Genomic DNA, 15,008 nt, shown 5'->3' on the forward strand with positions numbered 1-15,008 from the left:
ACATTGCAGAATCTCTCAAGTCTTTTCTCAAGGATTTGTGGAACTAAGCGTTCAGACTTCTACAAATGCTTTTTCTGTAGTTTTTGGTTAACACATGTTTGTTCTTTACTCATGCAAGTACTATGATTTACACTGCAGGAAAAAAAAAGCTTTTGGAGATGCAACTTGACCTCTTTATTTTCTTTTTTTCTTTTGTTTCTATTTTTTTTGCAAGTAGATATGTCAGTAATATGGGAAACGCTGGATGCAGCAGGGGAAATTAGAGCAGGTCTCTTGAATCTCGGTACTTCTCTCACTAGTAGGTTGGTTGATGTTATTCACATGATAATGCACACAATCTAATAAACCTTGTGGAGTGTTGACCATGAGGGAATAGACGCCTCAGCCTCCCCTGAATGGTCTGGTGGAGTCAGTTCAGGTCCCATGTGGCTGGAGCTAATAAGCTCTGATGACTCTGTGTAGAATTGCTTGCTTGTACTTGAAACAATGCTGCGGCGTACATGAGATGCCTGCAAGGTTTATAAATAGTAGCTCTGTGCTGTGTGGTGGTGCTGTTTCTGCAACCCTGCTGGCCTGGGAAGTAAAGTAGCTGTGTTCTTGTGGAGCTGCCCTGAGCTAATGAAATGGCTAAATTTAAGGCACCTCTGCCATCTCAAATGGAAAATGTGTATACCCAGAATGTCTGATCTCACTTGATTGCGATCTAATGGCAATAGTAACTTGTTTGGGGTTTTTTTTGAGAACAGCTTTCATACCAGTAGTGCCTTCAGCTGTTTTTTTCCAACTAGGTACTAGTCAGTGACAATAATGTCTGAGAAAGGGTTTTGCTCTTCCTTCAAAATAGGCATGTACTCATTTACTCAAGAATATGACAGTGTAGAAGCTGTGAAATAAGGAAGAAATATGCAGTCTGGTTCTAGCTCCTGAATAGTTGGTTTTCTTAAGTTTTCAAAATGTCTTTTTTCTATTTATTCCTGTTACTCTAAAGTGTGAGGTTTCTGTGCTTATTACCGGCCTCTTGAGCTACATGTAAAATTACTGTGTAGCCCTTTCTCAAAAGGTGACACCTCTATTTTGTTTTGGTGTTTTTCTCATAAAAGTTGAGCACCGCCAGATTAAGACAAGGAAGTTATGGGATGAGTCTCTATGAATTTGAATCTGTTTGTGCCTGCTGAAGCCCTCCTAAGCACGTACAGAAAGTTCCAGGGTGTCATAACAGAGGAGTCTTGTTACACTTCAGGGTTTTCTTTCTCATCGAGATCATTCTTGGCATTGGAAGTCTAACTCCTTTCCAAAACATTGTCTGCTCTTAGTGGCTTACTCATTCTTATTTCCTGATGCCTAAGTGTTCAGTTTTCCAGCGAAGGGATCTTACTTTGCAACAGATTGCTGTAGGAAAAAAAATCTGTTTATTTTTTATCACTGTCAGAGTTTTTTCAAAGGCGAAGCAACTATTTGAAGTAACAGGACAGATGTGAGGGCTGAAGGAAAGCTGAAGAGGTCTTGCTGCTTAAAGCAGATTTCCTTCAGATAAACTGTGAAATCTGCAGGGTCATTATGGATGACTGGTATTTGCTAACATGTGAGTAGCAGAAATAATAGCTTCAGTGAACCTCACCTGTGTCTGCTGACTGGCATAGTCCGTCGTCTAAGACATTTATTTCACAGTGGGAAGTTCTTAAAGATTAATTTATTTGTGTGTGTATGTGTGCCTGCGTACATATAAGGGGCTGCGTGTATGTAGAGAGAGCGAGAGGCAGCCATTTGAAAACCTTTAAAGAACCTTTTTTAAAATACATATTTGAGTCTGCTTATTTTATTAAGGGGGTGTTTTTTCTGCAACAATGGATGAAGACTGTATAAAAATCATAGTATAATAGAACTGTCTGAAAATCTGTAGAGTTTTTGTATGGCCCTTATCCTGTCTTCATCTTGGAATAGAATGGCCCCAGACTGTATGCCTGAGATCTTGTCAGTTGACCTTCATTTAAAAGGACTGCATTTCTGCACCACCAAAAATACAACTGTGCCGTAGCCATTTCAAAGAGTCGTATTATAAACCAGATCTCATAATGCATAGATAGGCTATCTCCAAGCTTCTATCTAGTGTATGGATTGTGTATAAAATGAAAAAATAGAAGTTGAATGCTGTGCTCTTAGTGCTTTGAGAAGGGCTTAATTTAATCTTCTCCACTAAAGAGAGAAGAATAATGGGGAATTTAGATATAATGCCAAAGGAAGCTGAGAGTAGAGGCAGAAGGCCAAATGGAAAAATTCCTCTTGTGTGATACAGCTAGAATCCTTCCTGTATTTTCACTTAATGCATGATTTATTGCCATTGCAATTAGTTTTTGATATAGGCATATAACATCATCAGCTTTTATATTCTACAGTAGGGTGGTATGAATGATATGTTAGTTCAGGATACAGTTTGCACTGTCTGCTTGGTATATAATATTGTAGCAACGATACACACAAATTCTGTTGCATACGTGCTAGTGCATGAGGGGAAATGTTTTAGTCTAACTTGAGTGCTCCTTCATAATGGTAAATAAAATTGTGTATTAATTAAAACAGAATTCTAGAATGAGAGCTCCACAGTGAAAAGTGTGTAGTGCAATGGATCTCACTGGGAAAGCTGCTGGGAGAGAGTATTGGAAAACAGGACTGTAAATGGCATATAACAGTACCAAAAACATGTCATTTTTATTCTGGGCGTTTAATTATGATGAGGTGTGTGAAACTTCTACATAATGCAGTCTACAGAGATCTAGGCAGTTTAGGAGACAGTTTGTCAGAGCTCCTGTGACTGGTAAAGTGAGATGCTATTATTGTAAATTTTGGAAGTGCTCAGAATATCTTCAGAATATCATACTGAGAAAGATATGCTAATAATTTTTACTAGTGGTGGGAGCAGCCATTTGAGGATACTGAAGAGTTCAAGTTTTGTTTTGTTTTGTTTTTTTCTATGATGTTTTACTGTGTTAAATACATAAAGCATGGGAAGCCAGAGGCTATGTAACTGCTGAAGTTTAATGTTAGATTGAGGTTCTATTAATACACCGCTTATGAACTTTATGGTTTGGTTCTTTAAGTTTGTATGTATATTCTGCTGAATCCCAAATAGCCTCTATGACCTGAGTTGAAATGTGGGAAAATGTTTCCAAGGATTTGCTTATTTTGTTGAAATCTGAATGCAGACATTTTGATCTAGTAGTAAATGTGTTTTCTTTGAAGTTAAACATACTGAAATCTTTTGTTTTACTTGATATAAGTCTCTGAAATCACCAGGCAGAAAGAAACATTTCAGTCAAATGTCAGCTCCAGTCACAATACTTTTCAAAATGGTGCTTTTTCATATGGCAACATATAGCAAGCATGCACGTTGAAAATGTAAGATATTCTATGTCTGTTCAAAATAGTTTCTTTTTGGTTTAGTATTTTTCGTGAAAATGTTTCACTAAAGATATTAGCGAAACATTCAAGATGCCAAATAACTTTGTGTTTGGGGGCAGATTGTTGTGGATCAGATTTCCCAGCTTCTTGTGATAAAAACTGAGTGTGGATCAGATCTGTGAGTGGATTATGAACCTGGTGACAAAGATGGTTGATTTATCACGTACTGAGGAAGAAGATGAGGAACAGGATCTGGTCTGGCAGTAATGGGAGCGGGTCCCATCCCATCCTCCCAGCTAGAGGTGCTTTTATTGTGGAAAAAAAACCTTTGAAGCATTTGTTCCTGTTCCCATGTGTTTTAACCTTGAATAATGCTGTGTTTCAGTTTAGTGCTTGGCAAACATTTCACAGGGGGTTTCTGACTGTACAAACTGGAAATGTAAGGCTTAAATTAGGCCTTTGAGAAGTGGGGAATTTGAATTTGTTGTCTTGTCATGGAGAAGGGATAGGTTTTGCTGCCACTGTGATCAAAGGGTGCTTATCCACAGTGTTAAAAAGCAAACAAAAAAGTCTGTTTACCTGTTGTCCTCCCACCACCATCCATGACAAAGCTCTGCGTGCATCCTGAGTCGATCCACTTCCCATCTTCACACATGTTTTCTTCCTTTCTGTATGTATGGTTTTTTGTTGTTGTTTTATTTTTTATTTCTTTAATGAGTTAAAGCAATAATATCTGTAGAGTAAGAGCATGACAAAATCTGGGTTGTTTTTTTGAATATGGTGGTTATTTATTAATTTTCATTCTTTGAATTTTTAATTTATTTTTTTTTACTGTGACAATTAAAAACAAACCTGTGAACTTATGCAGCTGAGGCAGGACAAATGTTTAAAGATAGTATTGTAGCTATCTTGTAAGCAGATTAAAATGTGCAGCCTTCCCAGTTTGGAGGAATTACAGTGTGTGGATAACTGCAGCATATGCAAGTCTAGAAATCGTAATACTGTCATGCTGGACTGGACTCAAACGTTTTTGCAGTAAATTACTGTTCTGTTTCTAACTTGTTTGTCTGATGTTGTGCAGATCTCTTGTGTCTCAATATTTTGTCAATATTTTTATCACCAGCACCCAAGATACATGAATCTGCTGTGTCTCAATGGACAGTTTGTTGATATGGGGGCTTAGTAGATTTTATGCTGGAGGCTTACTACTCTGTTTGCAAATAGCACAGATAACTTATAAATACGCAATTTTTTTTCCTTTCTTATAGTACTTTTTTATTTCCTGTACATACAATTGCTATCACTTCACTTTTTTGTAGCCAGTGCAGCAAGGGAGTGTCCAACAAGACTCCTGCGGTGTCTTGGTGTACAACTCACAAAGTAAAAAAATACGAGAAGAGTTAAGAAGAAGTTTGAGGAAGCATAAATTTAATTACCAATAATACTCAAGTGACTGCATGGATTTGGACTTTAGTATTAGTAGCAACCTGTTCCAGTTATAATAGGCCTCAAGATCATCACCTTTTGTGGTTTCAAAGAAGCACCTGCCCTTTTGCAGCTGGACTTGCATAGTAGATCAGCTGTTATTCATCAAAGTGGAGGCTTGGACTGTCACAACAATCTGCAGTGAGAAGACTTTTCTAGACTTTTCCCTGGCCTCTGACAATTCAAAATATCCCTTTCCATGTCAAAGCGGCTATCGTCCGTTGTATTCTTAATCATCACTGTCATCACTCAAGCCCTCTTATCTCTTGGCTTGTTTATTACAATTTATTATAGCTACAGCTAAAGCTTTTGATCCTGAAAAAGCTCGTGCCGTTTTTGAGCTCAGCAGTTAGTTACTTTTCTCGGCAACACAGACAATAAGAGTTCATCACTCTGCTGTTCAGCTTTGTGCACTGGCTCCTCAAGGAATACACTTTTTCAGAATTTTCACCTGATATTTTAAGGTGATTACTTGAAAAATTGCTTTCATCTCTGGCCATGATCACCCATGATAATTGTGTTCTTGTAACATAATGTAATATTTAACCATAGTGCTGGGATGGCTAAAACTGGCAAGATACGGAAGAAGAATATTAAAACTTCAGTGAAGAGAAAGGAGATGCTCGTGTCAGGATGAAGTACAGCTGGGAAAAAGTAGTGCTGGATAATGTGTTGAACAAGTGATCATGAAAAAAACTAAGGTCTTCAATAGCTTCCTGTGTATTACAATGTATATTACAGCATCTCCTATTCTAGAAATAGGATTCAGTATAACCACGGGGAATCTGGAAAGAGCCTCATCAGTTTCTGTTGTATTGAGACACAGAACAGCACTACATAAAGTTCAGTAATTGCTTGGGTCTTGACTCAGTTTGAGGTTTTCTGAAAAAAAATTATGCAGAAGTTAAATATCCATCTGTACTCACTTAGGCACCTGCAAAACTTTAAAAAATATTCTTCTCACACTAAGTATTTCGTGAGTCTTTCCAGAAGTTACCAGGAACCTTTTTGAGGTCTTTTCAGCGTTTTTCTCTGCAAATGTATGGCTCACTGAATGCAGGTGCAAGTGGGATCTTCCCGTTTCTCTGTACTGAGCAACATTTTCTTTAATGCACTTATGACCGTTCCCTTGAAAAACATTTCTGAAGCAAGATCTGAATAGAAAAATATCAGTGTTTTTCTGCCTATGTTTAGAGTTTGCGGGTCAGCAGTGCTTTTATGCAGGTGAATTGAGCCCCATATTGTGAGATGTTCCTGGTAAAAAAGAAAACAAAAAAACTTCATGTAAGTGGTCAATACTCTCTAGTATTGGAACTGGAGATTCATGAATGCTTGAAGTCAAAAGTTGGGGACTAAAACACAGGCAATTTGTAGTAAATTCACAATTACGCAAGTTCCAGTTCTGTTGACTTGATGTGGCACGTTCTGATTTTAGTATAGAGAAAACCAGTAACTCATAAACCTTTTGCAGCTGGCTTTTTAAAAAGATGAAACAATCCTTTTGTTCTCAAACTGCTTTTCAAAAATCTTACCGATTGCAAAGTAATGTGTGTACAGCCGTCTCAGATAATTAACCCAAAGGGAAAGAATGCAAAAATAATGTTTTAGTGATAGCTACTTTTGTCATTTTGCTCATTTCAAGGGAATGAGTCATTTAAATAAACGTGGGCAGGTATATTGTAGGCAGGCCTTTATTTTTAAAACAAACAAACAAAGCCTCTGGAGTTCTCTTCTCAGGATTGAGTTGGTTTTTTGATGAAAATGGTTTTTCCCCAGGAAAGTTGAAGAGCTTACGTGTTTAATTTGGCTTTGTCACCAGCATTCCTCTTCAGCTCAAAATTGCTATTCCTATAGCAACAGCTTGAAATTACATGACTGATATAAATTCAAGATTAATTTCTTAATTTTACTGATAGTTTGTGCAAGGATAAAGATGGGGGGAGCTCTAGCACACTTCTTTCAAGACTGTTCAGGAATGCTTTGAAGGCTGACTTCCGGGGGTAATGCTTACATTTTAAGGCATCTCAGTAATTGTTGCTTTCATGATCTTTCCAAATTAATCTCCAATAATAATTATTTTATTATATTTATATGGTTTTGTCCCTAGTTGATCACTCGTCACTACAGTATTTATTTTGTTGTGTGTTGTGTTGCTTAGGACCATTTTCTTCATAGAATCAGAATATTGCCTAAGCTGTGCAATTCAGTCATAACCTGCTGCTGAAAAAGAACCACCAGTGTTTCAGAATTTGAGTAATCTTGTCAGCTTGAACTCTAGAATGGATTAGTAAAGGACCACATTTGTAAACAAAAGTTTAATTTGAGTGCTGTGGAACAAAAAGTATTAAATTTGTAAGTCCCTTGGTGACATCAGCACAGTTTTATTTCTGCCACCCTGCCTTGCTTCTCCTTTCTCCCTCTCCTCTGTTGTTGTAATGCTGTGCTCATTCAGAAGAGACTGCCTACATCTGATTTACACTTGTGAAATTTGTTGTGTGTAGTAACTCTAACAGTATTTTGAAAACTATAGTGAAATTTGCTGTAACTCTGTAGGAAGATGGGTGTCAAGTTTTCTTTCTTTCAACTGAATTTGAGGATTGGCAATCTTCCATTGGTATTTTTCTTCAAACTATGCTTGATAAGACTTTATTTCAGAATAAGCAGTTTTGTATTTTGAAACAAATAGAATATATATAAATTTTACTATCCCCTTTTGTCACCTCAGTTTTTTTAGTTGTCACAGTAGGAAATGGTGAAGCTATGGTGTTATTTCCATTAGGCAGTTGGTATTGGAAGCCTTTGATATGTAATGGTAAACATTTCCTTTTTCCCCTTTTAAGATTCATTCTATTAAATTATCTTTAATTCTTAAACTCCCACTCTTTTCTAGACTACAAGGAAGCTAAACCAATGTAAACAGTAGAAACGACCTTTTTATTAATCTTGCAAGCAATAGAAGTTAAAATGACTGATAGTAGTAGTATTTGCACAATAGTTAAGATCCCGTTATCAGGTTCGGGTTTTTTTACAGCATAGCTTAAATTAGGAAGACAGTTAAAAGCTTGCTATTTATTATTTAAATATCTGTCTTGGGGGACTCCATATGCAGATTGGTGTGCATAGAAGTATGCAAATAAGCTGTACCAGTTTCATGTGTAAATAAAATGATGATGTGGAACACTAGTTAAATGTAAAATACTATTAAAATTTTCTTGATATGAACAGAAGTCAGAGAATTATTAGGAAGACTGCAGAGGCAGAGCAACTCAGCTGGATTGTTTTGCTTGGTTATTGGGAAGATTTTTTTTTTTATTTTTTCTGAAGGCTTTTAAGAGCTTTATACTTTGAGAACAAAGCCCTGTGTTTTCAGAATCCAGGCTATTTATGTGAAATAGGGTAGATGTTTCTATCAAGCTTGAAGTAGGGCATCTGGACCAGATGTTAGATACCTGGTTTTGAAGTCATCCCGTTGTTTTGGCTGTTTGATGTAAGATGTAATTTCTAGAAAAGTAATATTCTTTTTAGCTGTGCAGTTGGTTTGGATTTTTGCCATAGTTCTTTAAGCTGGCTTTACTAGAATTTTCAAAGGTTGGATACTTTAAATTGCTCAGGCAATGATAGTATAGTTGCTGTTAATTAAAATGTGTTCTTACAGTCTCTTCTGCCTTATATTGACTAGTTTAATTGAAGTATTTTCTTCAAGATTATTTTACAAGTTTGTCATCCACGTGGACTTATGTTCTTTCTCATTTGAGATCTGAGTGTGGCAGTTTTACTGCTTTGGTTGAATTGTCTTCCATCACGGATGGTGAAGGTGGAAGCTGCTTTGCTTTATATGCAAGCAGTTGCTAATACTTCTTGAAGAATCAAATGTTACTTTTTACTTGTACTGCTTCTGTGCAGAAGCATGCAAATGACCTAATAATTTTTAGACTTCTGGGTAAAGACCTTGTACTAATTTAAGTGTTGTAAAGGAGCTAGATAGAAATTAAATTTGCTAAATTAAAAAAGCCACAAGATGGCATCAAATTGTCAATTCTCTCCTTTGTTCCTAACTTTTTTTAAAGGTCAAAATATTACAGGATCTATGGGTCTCCACATAGAAACCAGTTGGGATAGTGAATGTACAACGAAATAGTTTGAGTTATTTCCTTCCATCAGTTGTACATTGCAAAGTCTCAATAATAAAATGTTAGTAACTTTTTTGTGCATTGAGAGAGTAAACTAACTTGGGTGTACGTCAAATGTGCTTCCAAGAAAAAATTCTACCAATAGAACATGTTTTATTGCTTAAGACATCGATGTTCATTTCCTAAAATGTAGCTTGTGTTGTGTTCAGGCAGTTTCTGATTTCAGTTGAGAAGTGAGTGCAAGTGACTTAACGATAGATGTTAATGCTCACTTAGGCTTAAATACTAGGTGTATATATAATTTTTTAATGACATATAGAAAAATACTAGCCTAGTTATGTATCAGATGAATATTGGTAATTGTTATTTTTGCAAATTAACATAAGTCATGACAGATACATTTTTAACTACAAAGGTCAACAAGCACCGCAGGTTTTAAAAGCTGTTTAAAAAAACCTCAAACAAAATACCAAACAACAAAACCAAATAACCTCAAACAAGAACAAACAAACAAAACCTCCAAAAAACAACCAACCAACCAAACAAAAAAATCCAGAAACCCACTCTCGGGTAACTAGTATCCAAAACTTATGAATTGATGGAATTTAAGCAGTAGACCTAAAACTTCTCAATATTGTAAACATAGTTTACTCTCACAAAACTTACCAGAGCACACGCAGTGTCTGAATTTTTAAGACAAACATAACATTGTGTGAAGGAATGTGAGAGGAAAAGAACACACTGAAAAACTGATTACTGCAGCATACATTAACAGTAGAAGTCAATCGTCCTTTGGGGTGTGGTGTCTTTTTCCTTGTTTTTACTATGGGTAGGAGTTTGGATTTTTTTCACGTGTACTGACCTGTTTTCTATGCACGTATTGGTTTGCTAACCCAATATTTTGAGGTGTTTAGGTAGGACAAGGCATGCACAAAAATAAAAGCATTTATTGAGCAGACATCTTGTAAATGGCTAATAAGATGGGAAACATTGGTACTGAAGGAATTCCACTGAAAAGTAAATACAGCAGCATATCTGTAAATGATGCAGTGAAATCTGTTAGTATTAAGTTCTCAGTATCTGTCTTCCTGATTTCATTCTATGTCAGGTGGTTGCTTCTGAATGGTTAAATACTCATATATTTTATGTAAATCATAAACTATATGTAAACTTCTGCGGTGAATTAGCACAACTAAACCAACTAATATGTTTTTTATTAAAATGTGATGTTAAGTGGCAGTCGTCTTAAGGAAGATTTGTATTTTTCAAATTACATGGTTTTGTTACTAAATTAGTTTCAACTTATGAATATTCATAATATACTCCTTAACAGTCTCAGATGGCTTATGCATAAGAATTAGGTTTGTCATCTTCCAGCAAAACGGTTAAGTGTTCGGAAACTTTGAGGAAATGAATGTTCTTTAAATAGCTAAACAGTGATTTCTGCTGCTTCTGATGCTTAGGGTACAGCTGCACAAACAAAAGCTCCTTGAGCTGGAGTTTGAATTTGCAGTGTGCTACTTACTTAAGAGTGACTTATATATTAAAAACTTTAGAAGGTCTGAAATATTGTGCTGCTTAGTGAAATAAGCTGCTGTCTTCACAAGGAGTTGGAGCGTGCAACCGAGAAATTGGCTCTGAGTACCTACCAGGCCAGAACTTACCCACAGCACTTACCTTGTGCAGTTGAGTGAACCAATAATGACGTTTACTGTCAACTTAATTTTTTTTCCTGTGGGCGACATCCTAGCATATAGCTCTGTGTGGTTATACCTGCCTTGGAAACAGTGCTTGTGTCTTAAATTAGTGTGTTGTCGTAGGAAAAACTGAAACCTCTATCTGAATACTTTTGAAAAGCATCAATTTTGTATCTAAACTCGGCAACTTTTGTTTTCAGGACAGTGTGAAATGTTAACAAAATGATCCTGCTAATGACTTCCTTATTGAAAGCAGGTTTTCTTCTCCACTTTGTGTATCATGTCAACCATCACTGCTCTGTACTTCTGGATTTTCTTCATCTTAAGAGTATACTTTTTTCCTTGCAAACAATTTCTGAAATGTAGCGTTGAAATGTTGATCAGAGCTTCTTTTGCTACATTGTCTGCAATTTTTACGTAATAGGGGGTGGTGTTTACGTTACTGATAATCATGGAGAAGAAGTGTAAATCGGGTCCAAAGGAGAGGTGTTTTGCCTTCAGTAGCTGAGAGCGCTGAGCTGCTGTGCTAAGATGCCGGAATATCAGGAGTTGTGAGCTGTGGTTCATCCATGAAATTATCACAGTCTAAGGCAGTAATTTACAGAACTAAAAGCTGTAACTTCCATAATCCAGTGATTTACAGAAATTGTTCTTACAAGTAGAAAGGTTTCAGGCATGGAAGTGGCAGCCATCTTTTGTATCTACTAATTTAAATTACTTATTTCCTGTCATTAACCACGTATTTTCCTGTTATTTTTTGAATGTGCTGCTGTTGGTTTGGACTTGGGTTATTTTGTTTGTTTCAGTGGCACTGTTCTCAAAGCCCTGCCTTTTTGTTTTAGGCTGCTGCACTAAGCTTCCCACTAATCACCCTAGTGAAGGCAATTCAGAGAAATGTATGAGAAACTCCCAAAACCTTGTTTTGTTAGGCACGATTCTATGTGTATTCTGGTGCTTTATGGACGTTTTGGTGAAGAGAGAAATCACACGTACGAATCATATGGAAACCAAAGCAAAGCTTTCATTATAATTTCATTGTATCTTTTTCCAAGGCCACAGAAAAAGTCCAGAATCTGAGGCAGCTGCTGGTTCCCACCTTCTCTGCAGCCGCTGTAGGTCCTGTGGCACCCGTTTAAGATACAGAGGCACTGAATTAAGTGGAAAGGGAGGCTGCAAAGATGCATTACTGATTCTGTAGGGAGGAGGGAGGAATGGACACGTGGGGCTGCGCACAGTAATAGTGAAGCATCCCAGGAAACTGAATTTAGGAATTTGAAACGTAGCATTGCAGGAAGTGATGTTTCTTTAGCTTGTTTGAGTTTTGGGACTCTTTGAGGGTGGTTTTTGTTGTAGGAGGTTTTTTGTTGTTGTTGAGGGTGGATTTTTTGTTTGGTGGGGTTTTTTTTTTGTTTCATAAAGTACTTTGAATTTAAGGAAATGTAATAGGAGAATTTCTGCTATTTCTTCAACACGTGTCATTAGTGCATCTTGGCAGTCTTTTCACACAGAAAATTAGATTTTTCTATAGAAATAGATGGAAAATGTTTGATTTCTAGTTTCTTGATTAAAAGAAAGGTGATATTGTTTCAAATAACTACTGTTTATCAGCCGCAAGGCTTCTCTCGGAGGTGGTCAGCACTTTCTGAGTAATTATTGTGAAAGGACATTGGCAAAAATACCTTTTCTCAGACAATAAAAAAGTAAGTCTTTAAATAACACTGACTCAAGTGCCCTACATAGATGTTGGTATTTTAATAAGCAGGAAAGAGTACAGCAAAATTTGAGTCTAATCGGTTTCTTGCAGTGGGAGGGTTAAATCCTCATACTGAGGATTAATAGGTGATTGCAGGCTGTAAAAGTTATAAAAGCTACGTGCTGCGCCAAATGTCAGCTCCAGCCTATTGTAACTAATCATAGGTGGCTTTGACTAAAGCTCAGGGAAGAGATACTTTGAGTAAATGTGTGTTTTCTAAGGGCTTGTCAAGTGATCTTCTCTTCTATTTGTACTTCACAGTTCTCAAGATTAAAAACAGAGTTTTAACTTTCATGGTAGAAACTTAAAAGCAGTTTCTTTAAGTGTTATCGTGGAACTTGAGGCTGCTCATGTGTAGTCCCCTACTCATTAGCTTTTTAAATTTTGAATTGAAGAACGTATTGTTATTTAGGCATGGACATACAAATGTGATAATGCCATATTGGAGTTCTTTCAGACAGGTTTTTCCCAGAGCTGGATCTCTGACCTTTGAGTCTCACAGTTGAAGGATGTGCTTCACATAGCGTTTAAGTAATTTTGAGATAAAATTAATGGTTTCATGTTAAAATATTTTCTGTTAGCTGTGGAAGTTGAAGTGGCTGGATGATATAGCTTGCTTTTTTTTTTTACTTACAGCATTAGTGACATATGTTTTGTTCAGTGAGGCTTCACTGAGAAGTAACAGAACAGAATTTGTTCTTGCAGGCATTTAATGTTGCTTTGTAACCAGACACGTGTGACCTCAGCATTCTCTGACGTGGTGTGTTGACTCTGCAGAGTTAATGAGAACAAATAGTAGTGCGGGTCTTTTGGTTGTTACATTAAGGTAATTGGATAAGGCATGAGCAGAACTAATTATCATGAGTGCTATTTGTGGGCACTGAAATTCTTCAAGGCAAAAGTGCATTGCAATGCCTTGGTACTGGTTTTCCATCCAGAGCATAAGCAGATCTTGTTTAGAAATTGATTCCATTTGTAATTAACCCTTGGTGACAGTGATCACAGGTAAAATGAGAAAAACTTACTGTATGAATAGAAAAGGTTCCTTTGAATATAGAAAAAAAGTTTCCGATTAGCATTTGTTGGTTAAAATGTAAACGTGTAAAAGTTTATGATGTTGTTTCTCTTCCCCAAGTCTAAAACAGAACCTGTAAAGAGTTTTGAATATTTTCACTATTTTCAGTCTCTTTAATGAAAATGTCTTGCCTTCATTTTCATGATACCTTCTGTAGCTCTGAGTTTCTTTAAGAAAACTATGTACCTGACAAGAAGGCCAACTGTTAACGTCACCTCTTCTGTCTTTTAACAGGAAGGTGCTTCTGCTCGAAAAACACAAACTCCAGCAGCACAGCCTGTGCCACGACCAGGTAAGGTAACCTACTTTCTTTAGTGCTTCTGTCCCAAATAAGCATGAGTTTCAAAGAAACTTTAAAACTTTAGCTGAATAATGAAGTAGGGATCATTTCTTTGTGGCCTTTAACTGCATTGGTATCAGAAATAACAAACAACTTCTTGGGCTTGGGTTCTTTCTCTTCAGTGCATTCGCCGGTTAGCCCATTGAAAGGGTACACTAGTGAAATTAAAAAGTGATGAACTTCTTGGTTGTTGGCTTGGTAGTTCACAAATGCCAGCTCAAATTTATAAGAGGTGGTTAATGCTCCAAGGAAAGACAAGCTAAATAGAAAAGCTAATCTCAAAAAGAGATGGATTATTACTTCTGTTATTAATATCTCAGAAATAAGTCTTTCTCTGAATGTCTTGTCATTACTTCACACTTCTCGGCACATAAGGTATTTGTAACGGGGCCAGAAACTTCAACTGGCGTTTTAATTCTCGTTTAGTAGACTTCAACTACCAAGTCAATTTTCTATGTTGGATTGAATCTAAATTTGCGATTCAAAGATAGAATGATGTAGGTACTTTGTTTTGTTTCAGTGATAAACCCTTAAGAGTTTTTGAAAGCATCTAAGGGTACAGACAGTATATGAGAAGATCAGTGTTTCCAAGCAGCTATGTCCATCTCTGCACCTCGTTTACATACTATGACAATTTCTGGCTTGGTGGGAGAAAGTTTTGGGTGAAAGGTGTTATTTAAGAAGAAGATGGTGGTTATTGTTGCAATGAAGGTCTTGGAAAGGAGACATCTTGAGTTTTTTTCAAACAAAGCTACCTTTTAATACACTTTTGCTAGAAGTGCTGCTGGAGTACTGTATATTCTTGAGACTAAATGCATTCAATGTGTGCCTCAGTAATTGCAATTCCTTGTGATTTATTAGTGGCATTTAATGCTAAGATTTAATATTGTAAAAATTATTCTTAAAAAAAAAAAATCTATCCTCATGTTGAATATTCTCAGCATACCTAAATGCTGTTGTGCGCAGATTCTTCTACTTGGTTGTTTTGGTCCTAGAAAGGTCATGCTGCCTGTCGTACTCGCCTCTCTAGCCCTGTTAAGTATAATAATGCAAATGGAGTTGACAGACAGCAGTGTGAAAAGGGTAGACGTGGCAAGAGCAGAATTCTGACTGAATTGTCACAGATTCCTGC

The 15,008-nt window shown here is 36.6% G+C and overlaps 1 protein-coding gene across 1 annotated transcript in view; it reads left to right on the forward strand.

Moving 5' to 3' along the window:
* Window positions 1-15,008, forward strand: part of LOC104539321 (parafibromin) — a gene marked incomplete at its 5' end in the record, with an annotated part of 86,012 nt that overhangs the window by 51,307 nt on the left and 19,697 nt on the right. The window contains one exon of the mRNA XM_010182814.1: window positions 13,771-13,828. Within this exon, the coding sequence (XP_010181116.1) occupies window positions 13,771-13,828 (58 nt within the window). The remainder of the gene's footprint in view (window positions 1-13,770; window positions 13,829-15,008) is intronic.

The sequence above is a fragment of the Mesitornis unicolor genome, unplaced genomic scaffold, assembly GCF_000695765.1.
Source record: "Mesitornis unicolor isolate BGI_N332 unplaced genomic scaffold, ASM69576v1 scaffold7554, whole genome shotgun sequence".
Lineage (NCBI taxonomy): Eukaryota > Metazoa > Chordata > Aves > Mesitornithiformes > Mesitornithidae > Mesitornis > Mesitornis unicolor.